This window comes from Narcine bancroftii, chromosome 2 (assembly GCF_036971445.1).
Source record: "Narcine bancroftii isolate sNarBan1 chromosome 2, sNarBan1.hap1, whole genome shotgun sequence".
Taxonomy (NCBI): Eukaryota; Metazoa; Chordata; class Chondrichthyes; order Torpediniformes; family Narcinidae; genus Narcine; species Narcine bancroftii.
This window is the reverse complement of record NC_091470.1, coordinates 106,292,475-106,310,245: the sequence shown is the minus strand read 5'-3', so window position 1 is coordinate 106,310,245 and position 17,771 is coordinate 106,292,475. Positions and strand designations below refer to the sequence as shown.

Genomic DNA, 17,771 nt, shown 5'->3' with positions numbered 1-17,771 from the left:
AGAAGGTTTATATTTCATCTACGTATCAAATATTACAGGATGGTATGGATAAAAGGGGTTGGGATAGACCTAAATGTAAATGGGAAGCAGATATTGGTTTTATTTTTTCTGAAGACGATGAGTTATGATAGTGTAACTAGATTGATAAATGCATTTTATGCAATAATTAATTAAAAATTTTTACATCCATTATATTTGACACCGGAAAAATTTAAAAAATATGGTTTTCATGAATCAGATTTGTGTTTTCGATGTGGTGATACGGTTGGAACTTTTTTTCATGCTGTTTGGTCATGTATACATATACAATCTTTTTGGAAGAAAATTCAATCTTTTTTAGAATATCTGTGTAAGATTAAAATAGTTTTAGATCCAACAGTATTTTTATTGGGTAGTTTGCAACCTCCGAAAGGTTTGGGATTAGATAAGTTTCAGCTTGCTTTTGTATATTTAGCTTTATCAGTAGCGAAAAAATATATTGCTAGTACGTGGAAAGATACAAATATGATTGATATTAATTGAGCGCATAATGAGATGAAATATTGTTTAATAATGGAAAAAATTACATATATTTCACATTATAATTGTATTTTTTTATTAATAAATGGTTGTATATTTACATTTCAATTTATATTGATTAGATTTTAAAATGTACCTTAACTTTTTCTTTAATATTCTTTCTTTTTTCTTTCTTTATGGCTCTCCTTAGGAGAGTTGGCTGAAGGGGGGGGTTCTTTTCTTTTTTTTTCTATATAAAAAAAGTTCATGTTTATGTTTAATTGCTGCATTTATCATATATTATTTGTTTTTTAAACATATATATATATATATATATATATATATATATATATATATTTATAATTAAATAATAGCCAGTTGATCTGCCACTCCCACGGGCACCAGATAAGTGGCGACATATTTCAGATTTAATCAGATCAGAGACATGTAATTGTCATTGTCATGTAATAAAACAGAAATATAATATTACGTCTGCCAGAAGGCAGACAAACATTCACCACTAGCATTGCCCAAGCCCTGTACAGACAGAAATACTGTCTGCAAAAGAGAGTCTGTAGGTCCACCCCCAACACTCTCGCAGCCTCTGTGTCCACACAACTCTCCAGTTCAGTTCAAACCTTCAACAACCCGACCTCAGATCAAAACCTCCGACACGATGAGGATGCCTTCTGTGCCTCATCCCTTTGGGTGCCCTTCACCACCTTCTCAATTTCCATTTTCAATACTTGCTTCTCATGAGCCAGTCTCCAGCAGCTGGAAGCCTGTGTGTGTTCTTTACGCCCAAGTCCCCAATAGCCCACTACCTGTGTGTGTTCTTCAGCCACAGAATCCCTCATTGGTCTACCACCCAGGGCAGGTTTTAAGCCTATTTGACCAATATGATCAAATTCGGCCCCGCAAGTGTTTGAACCCAAGCCTTGAGCGGGCTTGACGGGCTTCGTTTAAACTGGTAAGAAAACAATAACACTATAGGCCTTATAAACTGAGGGATTTGTCAGTGAACTCGTGAAATTATTGCCCTTAATTGATCATATTATCTCAGTGAAATATTGTTAGGAATTATGTCTTTGATTAAACTACTGGCTACAGGCCTCCTTTGTCTCCCTAGTCAAAAATTTCATATTTTGTATTCATTTGACCCAGTAAGATAGATGTATTCTGGAGCTGATGAAGCATCTCTTATTATTATCAAGATCAAAACAGGCTAATCAGTAAGAGAACTTGCACTTTAATACGAGATTGAGATAGCGTCATGCTAGCCGAGGGGCTAGCCTATAGCCTAGGCTTAAGCAGTTAGCCTGAACGTAAATAGCCTAGGCCTAAGCGTAGAATTTCTGACTATGTTAGCAATCATAGATGGAATTTGTTTGGATATTCAGGTCTTGTAAACATGAATAACTCCAAAGTTAGGTTAGTTTAAGTTGATCTTTACTAGGCTAGGTTACTGTGGAGCCTACATCTTTGACAAGCTGGTTTACAAGGTTATTAAGCTATCGGGGCATGTACTGTTCATCTCGGAGTTATTCATCTTTACAAGATCCAGATATTCTGAGCAAGGCTGCCTCTGTCATTGTTTCTTAATTTTGTAGTGGTTTGATTTAATATCAAAATAGTACTAGGCTACTGTTACTAACTATGCTATTGCACTGCCTGGCCTTAATATAGCCTATTTCATGTTTTTGGTGATTTGGAACAGGTGCAGTTTAGCTTGACCATGCTGAAATTGTTTTCTTCGGGGGCGAATTTCATCCATTACATTCATCAGTTTTTCCTCCAATTTTCTAGCGACAAAGTAGCGCTAGACATTTGACTAGAAATACAGCTTAAAAAAGTGGCAAATTTAAAGTGCGTCCCCCTGTTCTGGAATGTAACCTTAACTAACTAACATAACAATTACTAAAAAAAGGCAATTCTTACCTGATTCGAAATTGCCGTCAATCCATAACTGGTCGCTTGTTTTGCTGTTCAATGACGTTCTCAAGTTGAGAATTGGCTGCGTGGTTCCAAGACAGCAGCTGATGTTGTAACAACGTAAAGCTAATGAGCAAAATGACGTGGGATTGACGTTGGTTTCTTGCGTTGTACCAATGACGATGACAACATTGTTCCACTGTTGGAATAACGTAGACATGTTATCAGGGATGTTGAGTCCAATTTTATAACAAATTGCTAACGTCAGGTTTTTTGTGTAATTTTAAGTCTAAACATTTAAAAATATTCTTCTTTTACCTTTTTTACCTTAAAAATATACCCCAGAGAATTAGCAGCTTAAAATTGTATGTCATTTTACATGGCAAGCACAAGCAGAGATAGAGACAAAGGGCGTAAGTATTTAAGCGGCAACCAGAAATGAGCACTGACCAACGCTAAGGTAGCTGATAATGAAAAATATAGAGGTGCTATCACAAAATTCCTTGTCACTCCATCTTTGAAGCGCCCATGTATTGAGGATGAAGAAAACAAAAACAATTCAGAAAATGACAATACAGCCTTGAGTCCAATTACAGTTGATGAATACAATGATGAAATTGATAACAAGTTAGAAAAGGATGACACAGCTGTGAATCAAATTGAAGATGATCTCACTACACCCCAAGACAGTGTCAAAGCGGAAAGTCCACTTATAGTCGAAAAAGACCAAGCCCAAACATCACGCAATGATGGATCATCCATGAGTACAGTTGTAATTAACATTTATGATGACCCAGCCAACTGGCCAGCATATATAAATAAAAATGTAAGAGATTACTTAACAATGAAAGGTCCTCCTATTCTATAACATAACATAACATAACAATTACAGCACGGAAACAGGCCATTAGGCCCTTCTAGTCCGTACCGAACCAAACACCCCTTTCTAGTCCCACCTCCCTGCACAATGCCCATAACCCTCCATCTTCTTCTCATCCATATACGTGTCCAACCTTTTCTTAAATAATACAATTGACTCCGCTGCCACTATTTCTCCCGGAAGCTCATTCCACACGGCTACCACTCTCTGAGTAAAGAAGTTCCCCCTCATGTTACCTCTAAACCTCTGCCCCTTAATTCTTAACTCATGTCCTCTTGTTTTAATCTTTCCTCCTCTTAACGGAAATAGTCTATCCACATCCACTCTGTCTATCCCTTTCATAATCTTAAATACTTCTATCAAATCCCCTCTCAACCTTCTACGCTCCAAAGAATAAAGACCTAATCTGTCCAATCTCTCCCGATACTCTAGATGCTTAAACCCAGGTAACATTCTGGTAAACCTTCTCTGCACTCTCTCCACTCTGTTTATATCCTTCCTATAATTAGGCGACCAGAACTGCACACAGAACTCCAAATTAGGCCACACCAACATCTTATACAATCTCAACATCACCTCCCAACTCCTATATTCCATGCAATGATTGATAAAGGCCAGCATACTAAAAGCCTTCTTCACCACCCTATTCACGTGAGTTTCTACCTTCAGGGAACGATGTACCGTTACTCCTAAATCTTTCTGCTCTTCTATATTCATCAATCCTCTCCCATTTACTACGTATGTCCTATTCTGATTCTTCTTACCAAAATGAAGCTCCTCACACTTATCAGCATTAAATTCCATCTGCCATTTTTCAGCCCACTTTTCTAAGCAGCCCAACTCCCTCTACAATCCTTGAAAACCTTCTTCATTATCCACTATTCCACCTATCTTAGTATCGTCTGCATATTTACTAATCCAATTCACCACCCCATCATCTAGATCATTAATGTATATAACGAACAACAATGGGCCCAATACAGATCCTTGAGGCACACCACTGGTCACCGGCTTCCAACCTGACAGACAATTATCCACTACCACTCTCTGGCCTCTCCCTTTCAGCCAATGTTTAATCCATTTGACTATCTCAAAATTTATACCTAAAGACTGCACCTTCCTAACTAACCTTCCATGTGGTACCTTATCGAGGGCCTTACTGAAGTCCATATAGACAACATCCACTGCGCTACCCTCATCCACATTCCTAGTCACCTCTTCAAAAAATTCAATCAGATTGGTCAAACATGACCTTCCTCCCACAAATCCATGTTGAGTGCTCCTGATCAGACCCTGTCTATCCAGATGTTTATAAGTACTATCTCTAAGAATTTTCTCCATTAATTTACCTACCACAGACGTCAAACTTACAGGCCGATAGTTGCCAGGCTTCCTCCTTAAACCCTTTTTAAATAACGGAACCACATGCGCAATGCGCCAATCCTCCGGCACTATCCCCATATCTAATGATAACTTTCCACCAAATGAAAAGGGATTGTGTTTTTCAAAGTTTCACTGTAAGAGGAAACTTCCAAATGGCGAGTGTGTTGAAAGACTTTGGATGATATACTCTGTCTGCTGATAGAATTTATTGCTTTTATTGTAAACTTTGTAGTAAGAACACAACCAGTGCATTATCAACAAGTGGATTCAATAACTGGTCTAATCTTCATACAAGGTTGTGTGAGCATGAAATTTCTTAAAACCATTTGGAAGCCACATGGAGTTTCTGGGAGTTACACCAAAGACTTTGTAGTGGACAGACAAGTGACAAAGAACTTGAAATAATCATCAATGAACATGCAAAGCACTGGCAGCAAGTATTCAAAAGGCTAGTAGGAATAGCACAGTTTCTTGCTGAGAGAAATCTAGCATTTAGAGCAGGGGTGTCAAACTCAAATTCACGGAGGCCAAAATCAAAAACTTGGACTAAGTCGAGGGCCGAACTAAATATTTATTGAAAATTTTCAACAACATCTGCATGTTTTCTCTTCTTTCAACATATGTAATGTTAAACTTTTTCTTATTAAAATAAATGTTTAATAATAGTTTTGGATAAACTCTTTCCAGAAGCATTAACAAATGAGAAATAAAATATTCAATAAATAATATTTCTCTATAGAGGATTTGTCAAATGTTGCTAGTGTGCTGTCGAATAGTAAAATCTGAGGGCTATTGAGAATGTGGGAGAATAACATGATTCCTGAAACAATCAAATGGGTGACTGATTGTGGGCATGAAGTCTAGCAGGGTTATTTGCCATGCCCTTTTTCCATTGGTACAGATATCCTTTGATTTACACACTTTTCAAGTTGTATGCCTAATGAGCTTGTATCCAGGTGCAGGACCATTTTTAACCAGGAATATATTTATCACAGTGACATGAAACTATTGGAAGATCGTTTTATCCTGAGATTAAAGTTCAAATTCCTTACTCAGGCCTGTGTGCGGGAGGGCGGGGATTGCAGGCGATCGGGTTGAACAACGACAGTGCGGGGGCATCAGCTCTCGCTGCAGGGAGGCATCTCTGCGGATCTCTGCGTGAGTCGCGGGTCGGCCTGCGGCAGGGAGGGTGAGTAGGCAACGGTCCTGGCGAGGTCAGGCCCGAGGCCTCCGGTTCCGGGCGCTGGGAAGTGGCCTTGGCTTCCCCTAACACCTACCAGGCCCCAAAACCAGAGTCCACGGTGAGACCCTGCAACGTAAACAGAGGAGGTGGGGGCGATTAGTGGGCTGACGCCAATGCATTCTGGGATTTATAGTATTAGCTGTGCATGCGCTATACTGCCGCCGCGGCCGGCGGGCCACCTCTCATACATTTTTGAAATGATCTTGCGGGCCAAATATAATTATATCCCGTGGGTCAGAGTTTGACATGTGTGATTTAGAGGAACAGAGGAAAAAGTTGGTAATGAGAGTGTACACAATGGAAACTTTTTAGGACTTGTTGAGCTGTTTGGAAAGTTTGACCCTGTTCTTGAAGAACATTTGCGAAAAGTCAAAACCCACAAAATTCATAATCACTATTTAGGAAAAGATACTCAGAATGAACTACTAGACATTATGGCTACAGCTGTTTTGAATGAGATACTGAAACGCGTAAAAGCAGCTAAGTACTACGCCATAATTTTAGACTGCACACCTGATATGAGTCTCCAAGAGCAAATGTCTCGAACGATCAGGTATGTGTCTGATGATAACTTGGCTCCTTCAGGTGTTTATGAACATTTCAAAGTTTATGCAGGTTGAAAGTAGCACAGGAGAAGATTTATATAAAACATTATTAAACACACTGAAGGAATTAAATTTAGAAGTGAAAGATATTTGAGGCCAAGGCTATGACAATGGTAGCAACATGAAAGGTCACACATCTGGAGTACAAGCACGACTGTTGAAGGACAATTCAAGAGCTTTCTTTGTACCCTGTGCATATCACAATTATAACCTTTTACTCGGAGATGTAGCGAAGAGTTGTCCAGATGCTATAATATTTTTTGGGATCTTGCAATAGATCTACATATTGTTCTCAGCATCAACTAAGAGGAGGGCAGTTTTTATAAAGAAGAAAACAATTTCAGCATGGTCAAGCTAAACTGCACCTGTTCCAAATCACCAAAAACATGAAATAGGCTATTTTAAGCCCAGGGTGTGCAACAGCATAGTTAGTAACAGTAGCCTAGTACTATTTTGATATTAAATCAAACCACTGCAAAATTACGAAACAATGACAGAGGCAGCCTTGCTCAGAATATCTGGATCTTGTAAAGATGAATAACCCCAAAATGTACAGTACATGCCCCGATAGCTGAATAACCTTGTAAACCAGCTTGTAAAGATGTACGCTATAACCCCCATAGTGACCTAGCCTAGTAAAGATCAACTTAAACTAACCTAACTTCAGAGTTATTCATTTTACAAGACCTGAATATCCAAACAAATTCCATCTATGATTGCTAACATAGTCAGAAATTCTACACTTAGGCCTAGGCTATTTATGTTCAGGCTAACTGCTTAAGCCAGGCTATAGGCTAGGCCCTAGACTAGCATAACGCTATCTCAATTTCATATTAAAGTACAAGTTCTCTTATTGATTAGCCTGTAGCCTGTTTTGATCTTGATAATAATAAGAGATGCTTCATCAGCTCCGGAATACATCGATCTTACTGGGTCAAATGAATACGAAACATGAAATTTTTGGCTAGGGAGACAAAGGAGGCCTATAGCCAGTAGTTTAATCAAAGACATATTTCCTAAAAATATTTCACTGAGATAATACGATCAATTAAGGGCAATAACTTCACGAGTTCACTGACAAATCCCTCAGTTTATAAGGCCTATAGTATTATTATTTTCTTACCAGTTTAAATGAAGTCCATCACAGTCTTCTCTGCTCAAGGCCTGGGCTCAAGCACGTGTGCGGTGCCTAATTTAATCAAATTGGTCAAATAGGCTTAAAACAGGCCCTGTCTGTGGAGTAAGAAAATCAGTTGGTCAAAATAATTCCCTGCATTTATTCTGCATAATAATCAGTTTTGTATGGAATTTCAGCTTCTTTCAGGAAGTTATGATTTAATGCTATTTATCTTCAACAAGGATAAATCATTTACCAGATCTCCTGTGAGCCTTTTAAACTCTGCACTGATGGTCCACATCTGCCCTCATGTGGTCGCCAATTGAACAACGTTTGGATGTCCAAAGATCACCTGCAAGATTTTCACACTCAATGCCATTAATTTCCCAAAAGAGAAAAATTGTATGATGATTTAAAATATCTGCAGTTGCCTCCAAAAGGGGATAATGCAAATATTATCTAGGATTGTTTGTCCCCATCTAAGAGGCCTCAATGCATCATGCCAAGTAATTGTCCACATGTCAAGTTAAGTTTACTGCATGAGTACAACCTGATAAAACAGCATTCTCTGGTCAACAGTGCAAAACATGCAGACACACAACTAGACATAACGCACATTGAGACAAACAATACACATGCAGGACAAATATCCATATATACAAATAAATAAATATTGTTTCATAAATGAGAGTCTTGGATGGTTAGTGTGAGCAGTTTCTTTGGTTGTTCCGCCTTCTTACTGCCTGTGGGGAAAAGCTGTTCCTCAGCCAGGGTGGTGCTGGCTCTGATACTCCTGGATCTCTTTTCCAACAGGAGCAGCTGAAAGATGTTGTATGCAGGGTGGAAGGAGTCCTCAATAATTTTTGCATGCCCTCTTCAGACAACAATCCCAGTAGATCACATTGATGGAGAGGGAAGGAGACTCCAGTGATCCACTCTGCTACCCTTATAGCCCTGTGGATTGACCTCCGATCCATTTCTCCACAGCAACTGTACCATGTTGTGATGTATTAATTGTACAGGGTTAGTAACTCCTTTCCCCTCACTTTCTTAATACCCATAATGTTCAGTGTGAATGACAGTCTCGATCATATACAGAACATGTATTGCTAGACAGCTAAAATAATTTGGGTATTTTATTGGATAATACTTCATTATACCCTGCACAAACATTGAAAACTTCAAATTCAACAGATTAATCATTTTATCATTGGTTATCCAGTATTTACAGTATCTTTTATCTTTCATCTTTAGTTATTGATCTTGTTGCAGCAGGAATATTTCTCCTCATTTACTCCATGAAAGATATTTAACAATCTAGCTCTCTGTAGTTGAAGGAGAACAATCTGTCTTTTCTCTACTCATACCAGTATCTCCTGTTGAATCTAGTCTACATTCTCTCCAATGCCTTCATATAAAAACATAAAAGTTAAGTTACCAGCAACTCTATTCAATAAAATCACAGCTGATATTTTACTTCCAACTACATCCCTACACTACCTCTATCAATATTTATCCTGTCACATCATTTCCTTCAAAGCATAATGCATTTATAACTCTCCTCAATAACTGGCACAAGGATTCAAAATTGGGTCATTTTCCATTTGGGCTCCTCATTTTTTTATGTATGGAACAACAGATGTAGGCATTAACTTCCATCTCAGAGTTGTACACTATAGGAAGGGTCCACACTGAACTTCTTGCCCAGCTGCCCCACGCTTGCCCATTGTTCCTGAACCCAGAGGCAAGACTGAAAGGTCGTTAGCTTTACTGAAAGGTCCTTCACACTGCTCATTGCCCTTTTCCTCTCAATTCAACCATCCACACTACATAACACACGCTCTGTCCTGGCTGCTACCATCAGTAAAGAGGTGTAGGTGCCACAAGACTTGCACCACCAGGTTCAGGAACAGCTGCTACCCCTCCACCATCAGACTCCTCAACCACAAACTCAATCAGGGACTCATTTATGAACTCAATATTTTTTGGATTAATTACTAATCAGAGTATAGTGATACACCACTATCCTACTGCAGGGAGCAATCTCTGAACCTGCAGGTAGATCACCAGAGGACAGACCACACCTGGCCAGCTGTCAATCAGCCGACCTGAATAGACCTAACACCCACCCAGTCGGCTGTCAATCAACAGGATATAATCCTGAGCAGGCCCCTCTCGAGCCAGTCACTCAGGAGTCACCAGTAGCAGAGAATTTTAACTGATAAAACCTGTTGTACAGTCTTTTTCGAGTTTTGTGTCTGCTTCCTGCTGCAGCAGCGCATCACAAAGAGTACCAATTGCATAGGGATTATGTGAGTAGAAAGAAAAAGTTTGAAAACCACTGATTTATAGAAAGCAAACCTTTTGGGGGAAAAAATTGTCCAGTGTGGTTTAATTGGGCTTTAAGCTCAACGCACAATTGCGAGTTTCTACACCTGCCTCCATGTATTAAAATGTATTTGGAACCAATGTTAACAGAACATTGGTCAATAGGGGGACACAAACAATTATGAGCGAGGAGTCCTGCCAGATGTTGCTGCTTCGTGTGAAACGTCCTCCACAGAGGCCCCTGGTATAACGATCTGCTTTATATTCTCCATTCCACACCATTAGAAACATATGACACCGTTTCTAATTGTGGTGACACAATTCAACCTGAATAACACGCCTTACCTCCCTGATTTCAGCCGCCCCTGTTCAACGCCAACCCCGGGGGAACTGAGATTGACAGCAGAGGGTCGAAACGCTGGCCAATCACGGTGCCGCCGTCCACCTCGGCCGCAAATCAGGGCGAGCACATGCCGTCAATCACCCTAGAGCTGGCGTCTAGCCAATGATAATGTAGTGTGGGCGGGACCGTCGATGAAGCCGATAAATAAGAAGCGGGCCAATCCAAGCGCAGAGGTCGGGCTGCCCGGGAGTGGGAAAATGGTGGATGTCCGTGTCGAGGGGAGGTAAGCGGGCTGAAGGGGGGGGAAGGAGGGGGAAGGAGGGGAAGGGAGGGGAAGGGGGGGGAAGGAGGGGGAAGGAGGGGAAGGGGGGGGGAAGGAGGGGAAGGGGGGAAGGGGAAGGGGGGGGGGGGGGGGGGGGGGGTCTTGTCCGGCTGATACTCGTGGATGGTTGAGTCACGAAGCTAGGCTCCACTTTACTGGTGTGGGAGAGAAAGGTCACTGACTGGGTCTGGTTCCCCTTTCCCCTGATCTGTTGGACCCATGCTCTTAGGCCAGTTTAGTTTGTATGCTGGCGTTTGGATCAATCAGTTGGTTGATTTCCCGAAGGCCTTCATGAATAAGTGTGCTACTGCAATTGGGGTGAACTATCTGGCGGTGGCTTTGCCTAAATTAAGTCATACAGCATGGACCATGCTGTAAATGGTGCTGGTGAAACTCACCAGGTCACCCAGAGTCCATAGGAGGCCATGTTTTGGGGCCTGAGTCCTTTGTCAAAAGCAAGCAGGTGCCTGAATAAAAAGGCTGAGGGAAGAAAAGGCAGGGATTGAGGCCATCAAGTAAGGGAAATGAATAGGAGGGCAGGAGAAAAAAGCTGAGAATTAATTGGGAGAGGGCAGAGCTGGAGGAAAGGAGACGGTGGACTAGGGAATGAGAAAGGGAGATGGGGTAAGGAGCTGGAAGTAAGGAGGCATGAGATAAGGAACAACAACAAACAGAGTGAAGGTGCTCAATTAAGTAATATTGAGGAGGCCACCATGTGATGAAAAGCTAGATGTAGTAGATGACCCCTGCAGATTCACAAGTGAAGTTTGGAATGGCTAATTGGGGCCAAGGATAGTGTTGAAGGAGAAGGTGTAGACACAAGTGTAGCATTTCTTGCAGTCACGTGTAGGTACTAAGGGGGTGATTGGAGGGAAGGGATGAGTGAACTAGGGAGTCATGGAGAAAGTGGCCCTTGCTGAAGATGGGAGGAGAGAGGAAGATGCGTCTGGTAGTGTGATCACGTTGTTGGTGGCACAAATAGCAGAGGATCGCATGTTGGATGCAGAGGCTAGTGGGGTAGTAAGTAAGGACAAAGGGAATCCTGTTGCATCTGGGGCTGTAGGGAACAGGGCAGATGTGCAGGAGATGGAGGATATGCTGGTGATGGTTGAGTTGAAGCCATGATTTGAGAAGGACATCGTGGATGAAATTTCAACCAAACCCACCAGAATTCAGTCTGCAAAATATACAGAAGCATAATTTTTCAAATACTTATGTTGGGGTTCATAAAAGGAGCAGATAATATGCATGAAAGTGATTAAATAGTGAATCAAAAACCATGAAAAGCTTGGGGGGGGGGGTTTTCTCCCATTATAGCATTTCAGTTTTGACACAATAGTTTAACTTAATCTCCCCTACAGCCCCAGATGCAACAGGATTCCCTTTGTCCTTACTTACTACCCCAGTAGCCTCTGCATCCAGCATGCGATCCTCTGCTACCTTTGCAGCTCTAGCTGGGGTTGGAACCTGACAATCATCTCACGACATGCTCTAGTGACAGTCTCTCCCCATATCCCAAAGGTGTGTTGGTTTGCAAGTTGGCTAAATCACCCATCATGTAGATGGTTTTTAGGGGACTAGTGAGGAGTTGATGAGCAAGAATGGGAGAATAGATTGCAGGGAAAGAAGTGAAGTAATGCGATTGATCTGAAAACAAATGTTGGCTCTGGATCAAATGGTCTCCAGAAGAAATATGAAAAAGGGTGAAAGAACAAAGGAGTTAAACAAGTATCAGTGGTGAGATTATAGTGTAATACACAAAAGTGCTGGAGAAACTCCTAATCCAAAGGAAGTAAAGTATAACCAACACTTCGGGCTTGAGCCCTTTGACAGGAACTTTGACAAAGTGCTCAGGCCCAAAACATTGGTTGTTCTTTGGAATCATGTAATTGAACAAATAATTAAGGGCACTACTGAAGGTTGGAAAAACAAAGATTTTTACTGATTGCCATCCAGGAAGGGCAGAATGCAAAATTTGTGTTTTTAACTTGGTAGAGTACTGAACCTAGCATGGCTATGCCCTATCCTTGTGCAGTGTTTAGACCAAAGGTTGTGGCACTCTTTCCTTTTGCTGTAAATGGATAATGAAGCATAGTCCAATTGTATCCTGGCAGTTTATAATTTGGTTAGAAGTGACTCTTCTCTTGGCTCAAAAGAACCTGTACCAGTAGTTCAGCTGTTTGTATAATTTAGGCCTATTTTTCGTGCTATAAATATCATGGTTTTGAGTTCACTATTAGTTGGGCTTTTTACATTCAGGATGCCTTGAACAGATATGCTCATGTGGCTATAAAACTGGTGATGTCTGGGCCATAGAAGAATTCTACATATCATGGCTCGAGATATTGCTCTGTCCATCAATTGTAATTATTTTCACTGAAATCTGCCCAATTAAAATGCTAACAGTCATTTATTTTTAGGTGATAAAATTCAAAACTTGAACTACATTGCTTCACGTGATTTTGCATTTGTTGGAAAAATTCAAAGTTCATATAATTGAGCCCAGGCAGAATATGAGGAGTTATTCCTCTTGTTACGTTGGAGAAGACCTAGCTAGGGTGTATAGATTGGTGTGGGCAGCGGAGTTGAAATGGCTTATTATCGGGAGCTCAGGATGGCCATTGCAGGTAGACTATGGATGCTCTGTGAAGCTGTCCCCCAGTCAGCATTTGATCTAACCATTGTAGAGGAAGTCACATCGAAAGCACTGAATACCATAGATGAGATTGGAGGAGCTGATTGTAAATCTTTGACTTGCGTGGAAGGACTGTTTGTTCCTGAATAGTGGTGAAGGAAGAGGTGTAAGAGCAAGTGTTATATCTGCTGTGGTTGCAGGGAAATTAACAGGAGTCATGGAGAGGTGGGTGGGAAGAATTGAGCAGATAAGGGAGTCATCCGTGCAGAAGGGATACAGGGGTGGGGAGGGCTGGATGTGTCTGGTAGTAGGGTTCAGTTACAGCTGGCAGAAATGACTGAATGTGAAGGCTGATATGAAAGGTGAGGATGAGAGGAACTTTATCCCTGTTCTATTTGGATGGGTGTTGGAGGTGGGGGAAAGGAGAGCTAGGTTGAGACCATCTCTCTGAGAAATGGAGGAGATGGCTCTGTTGACCATGGAGTCCAAGCAGTGGAAAAGTTTGATTTCTTACAGCAGATTGTTTTGCTTCAGGTTCCAGTGCCACTGATCTCTCCTGCGGTCAATAAGGATGTTGCCTGCATTTGATAGTTTGAACTGTAATGAAAAGGTTGCACAAACCTCAATTGTTTCTTCTGCAGTGTCAGAGACTGAGGTGTGACCTAATAGAAGTACACAAGATTACAAGAGGCATAAATCTGGTAGATTGTATTTTTTTCCCCCCCAGAATAGAAATATCAAATACTGGAGGGAATTGCTTTAAGGTGAGAGGAGAACTTTTAAAGGAGATTTATGACACTTTTTTGCACGTGCTGCCAGGAAAAGTGTTGGAAGCAGATATGATAGCGATACACTTGGAGTTTGTAGTCAGGTATGTGAACAGACAGGAAACGGAAGGATCGAGCCCATGGGGGTAGTTGAAATTGGTAATATTGTTGGCATGGACGTGTGCTGCAGATCCTTTGGTGTTGTGCTATTCTATGTAGAAAGTACATCTGCCTGCTCTGTCTTCATTGCAGCTTTTTTTCACCTGCCTGGGTCAAAGCACTTTAGGGCAATTGTGCTGTCTTCCTCGGAAATCTTGTGCAAAATACATGTTAAACCCTGCGGTGTCAGGATTACTGAATGTCATAGTTTGTAAGATTTAGTTGAGGATTAATTTAAGTACTGTAATCTATTTCCACAAGTCCTTTGTTTTTATTAAACATTTTGCAACTTATTGCTGTTATAAATTTTGTTTGTTTCTTGGACTTTGGTAGTTTCCATGTTGAGTACTGATAACCAAATTAAAGTGTAATTAGTCCTTGGCATGTTGTATTCGTCAAAGAAATGCTGATTGTTAACATTTCCGAAAAAAGAATTGGGCCTGAGTCTTTCTTTCATGTTGGAGTGAAAATAGATTTTTTCATGATTCATTCAAAATTATGAAGCAATGTTCTAATCAGTAGAATAGCCCCCATCTACTTGTAAGTCATGCCTTTTGGGTTCTGCCTTAAACAGCAATCCTTAATTGGATAATGAGATAACGTTTACCACAACACACTGCACTGTGCTTTTGATTCCAATGCTTTGAGGTCTTGTATTTTGCTGATGTCAGGGTTTAAAGCTATTACCTTAAGACTATTAAGTTGTGTCTAAGATTTAATTACAGTCTTCTGATGACTAGGAATGGTGCAATTAATTTTGTCACTTGGCTTGATGATTTAATTGTATCCTTTTGTGAGCTTGGATAAGTTGATATCGCCTCCACAGAAAAGTTGAGTTCAGTCAATTGGATGACACATTTTACAATTTAATGACTTAACTGTAAAAAAGCAATGTGCTTGTTTACATTAATATCTTTTGTATCTGCACAGTTTAGTCAAGTATATTGTCATCTGATTGTACAAGTACAACCTAACGAAACAGCGTTCTCTGGTTATCAGTGCAAAACACACTGACGTACAAACAGATATAACACACATACAGACAGACAATACATGTGCAGGAGAACTGTTCCATCTATTCAAATAAATATTGTTTCATGAACATGAGAGTCTCGGATGGTAAGTGTAAACAGTTCCTTTGATCGTTCAGCTGCCCATTTAATCATGTTACTTCAAATTACTTTCATAAATGGAAAACTTGGTTGGAAAAGATGAATGCAGATGCTTCATAGTTGTGTTAAATGAGGAAAAACTAGCAGATGAATGACAAATCTGAAGATGGTGTTATGAACCATGCGTAATGAACAGCAATAGGCAATGAATCAGACACCAATTTTATTTCTAACTCTTAAACTATAGTCTTATAAATGATCGTTAACACTAAATCTATCCCCAACTATGTGTGGGTGTCTAGTGTATGTGTATGTCTGTGATATGTACCCAAACCATTACAGTCCAGGCCAAAATTTAGTAAGTCACTTCAAAGTTCAGTCTTTTAAATTCAGTAGGCCTTTGAAATTTGATGCCCAGAATTAACGATGGGAAGACTGGAGTTGTGACTGCTACAGACTTACGAATTCTTCTTGCGTTACATTTGAAGAAATGTCCAACCACACAAGCTGTAGTCGCAACACTCCTGGTCCTTTTGTAGGCAAGACTCAAACTGGGCGGCCTTCACGAAGTGTTCAAGGTCCTGGCACTGGTATCTCCAAGTAACTTCACTGCTAGACACACTTAAAATGAAGCAGTCTCTCCAAGTGACCGCTGTTAGTCACAATCAAAATGAAACACTTTGTTTCCCAAAAAGACCATCCTGGAACAGGTCAATCCACCGAAAAGGCCCAGTCATTCACACAGCATGGTTTACTCTGAATTCCACAGAATGGCTGGCCATGAGCTGCTTTAAAAGACTGTTCTCATCAGCCGTCAGAATGGTTCTCCCTTGCAAAATCAGGGTCTTTGCAAATGTATCGAATTCTGCAACAGACTTTGACGAGCCTTCCCTCAGTTCTTCCAATGTATTGAATTATTGCTGGGCTGTGACTTGTGTGCTTGTGTTTAATGTTAACTATGATCATTCAGTCTCTCCTGTCTCTTCCATTCCCTTACAGTGACAATCCCATTTGAGTAAAATGGAAGTTTGCAATAATATCAGTAAGTTACCATAAAATTGTAATTTTTAACATCTGATCACTAAATTCCATAAAGTAAATTGTTCAAATTATGAGACATTATAACAACTTTGAAGAGGCTTAATTACATGAGAAACAAAGGTAATGTGGAAATGGGAAAGTAATTGGTATGGTGTTTCTAAAGTAATTAAAAAATAATTGTCCTACTTGTATAGGACTTTACATCACATCTTGAATCTTTCCATCTTATCCCAAAGAAGAATATACATCTTAAATGCTAGTGCAGCTCAACTTCATCTGATGTTTTCCACACTAAGAGGGAGAGTGTGTGATGCTGGGGTTTAGAACTTTTAATTTGGAAAAGTGCAAATCTTCCAATGGATTTGAAAATCATTCTTTGGACTGGAGAATTTAGAACTGGATTTGGGATGGAGATCAAGTATTTAGGATTGATGGGGACAATTTGTATCCTGTAAATTCTTGATGTTTGGGAGGTAGGAAACTGCAAGGGATGTTGTTGCTTGAAGACATTGAATATATTCATTATATTCAGGGTTCTTGGACATAATAATACTGCAGGAAGATGGTTAAGACAGATGATCAGCCATAATTGTATACATTTTATTTTAAATATATTGAAAGGTATAAAATTATCCAGTTTGCTTGTATATTTTCCTTGGCTAGGTGATTAATGCCAAAGTCTAAAAATAGGAGTTGACCATTCTGTATAGAAGAAACTTCTCAAACCAAAGGATGATGAACCTTGGAATTCTCCATTTAAGAGGATGATTAAGGCAGTTGCTACGTAAAAATCTATCATGAATATGTTTTAACCTAAAGTGAAGTGGAGGTAAAAATGCTGTGGTACAAGATCTTTCCTGATTTGGTTGAATGGCAGAGCAGGTGCAAGGTGCAAAATAGCCTACTACTGCTGCTTCCTGTGTCAGCAGATATGAAGGATTTCCTCTTTATGTAAACTTATGGCCACCAGCATAGTATTGTGGCATTGAATAGTTCAAAATACTGTTGTTTAAACAGACAAGTTGAGAGTGAAAAGTCGAATCTAATTTGGTGTAATCAGGGCTGATTTTAAGCCAATTTGATCAAATTGGGCCCCGTGTACATGTTTGAGCCCAGGCCTTGAGCAGAGAACACTGTGATGGACTTCGTTTAAACTGGTAAGAATATAATAATACTATAGGCCTTATAAACTGAGGGATTTGTCAGTGAACTCGTGAAGTTATTGCCCTTGATTGATCGTATTATCTCAGTGAAATATTTTTAGGAAATATGTCTTTGATTAAAGTACTAGCTATAGGCCTACTTTGTCTCCCTAGCCAAAAATTTCATGTTTCGTATTCATTTGACCCAGTAAGATAGATGTATTCTGGAGCTGATGAAGCATCTCTTATTATTATCAAGATCAA

General features: G+C 40.1%; 1 protein-coding gene and 1 long non-coding RNA gene across 4 annotated transcripts in view; one reads left to right on the top strand and one right to left on the bottom strand.

Annotated features, from left to right (window-relative positions):
- Nucleotides 1-615: 615 nt before the first annotated feature.
- LOC138752431 (uncharacterized) lies at nucleotides 616-10,385 on the bottom strand. 2 transcript variants are annotated; one of them, XR_011350634.1, is made up of 5 exons: nucleotides 10,332-10,385; nucleotides 7,915-8,010; nucleotides 7,665-7,774; nucleotides 2,437-2,629; nucleotides 616-748 (listed from the first exon to the last, which is right to left on the bottom strand). It is a non-coding gene; the product is annotated as an uncharacterized lncRNA (long non-coding RNA). The 2 variants fall into 2 exon arrangements; XR_011350635.1 differs by lacking the exons at nucleotides 616-748; nucleotides 2,437-2,629 and adding an exon at nucleotides 5,752-6,002.
- Nucleotides 10,386-10,514: 129 nt separating this feature from the next.
- The window catches only part of LOC138754089 (putative aminopeptidase W07G4.4), a 55,195-nt gene continuing 47,938 nt past the window's right edge, over nucleotides 10,515-17,771 (top strand). The window contains exons 1-2 of one of the 2 annotated variants that reach the window (XM_069917905.1): nucleotides 10,553-10,612; nucleotides 16,324-16,366. Coding sequence is in view for 1 of the 2 variants with exons in the window: in XM_069917904.1 (XP_069774005.1) it covers nucleotides 10,521-10,612 (92 nt within the window). In the remaining variant the exon portion in view is untranslated. Of the gene's footprint in view, nucleotides 10,613-16,323; nucleotides 16,367-17,771 lie in introns of both variants that reach the window. The other variant, XM_069917904.1, reaches the window with a different exon arrangement.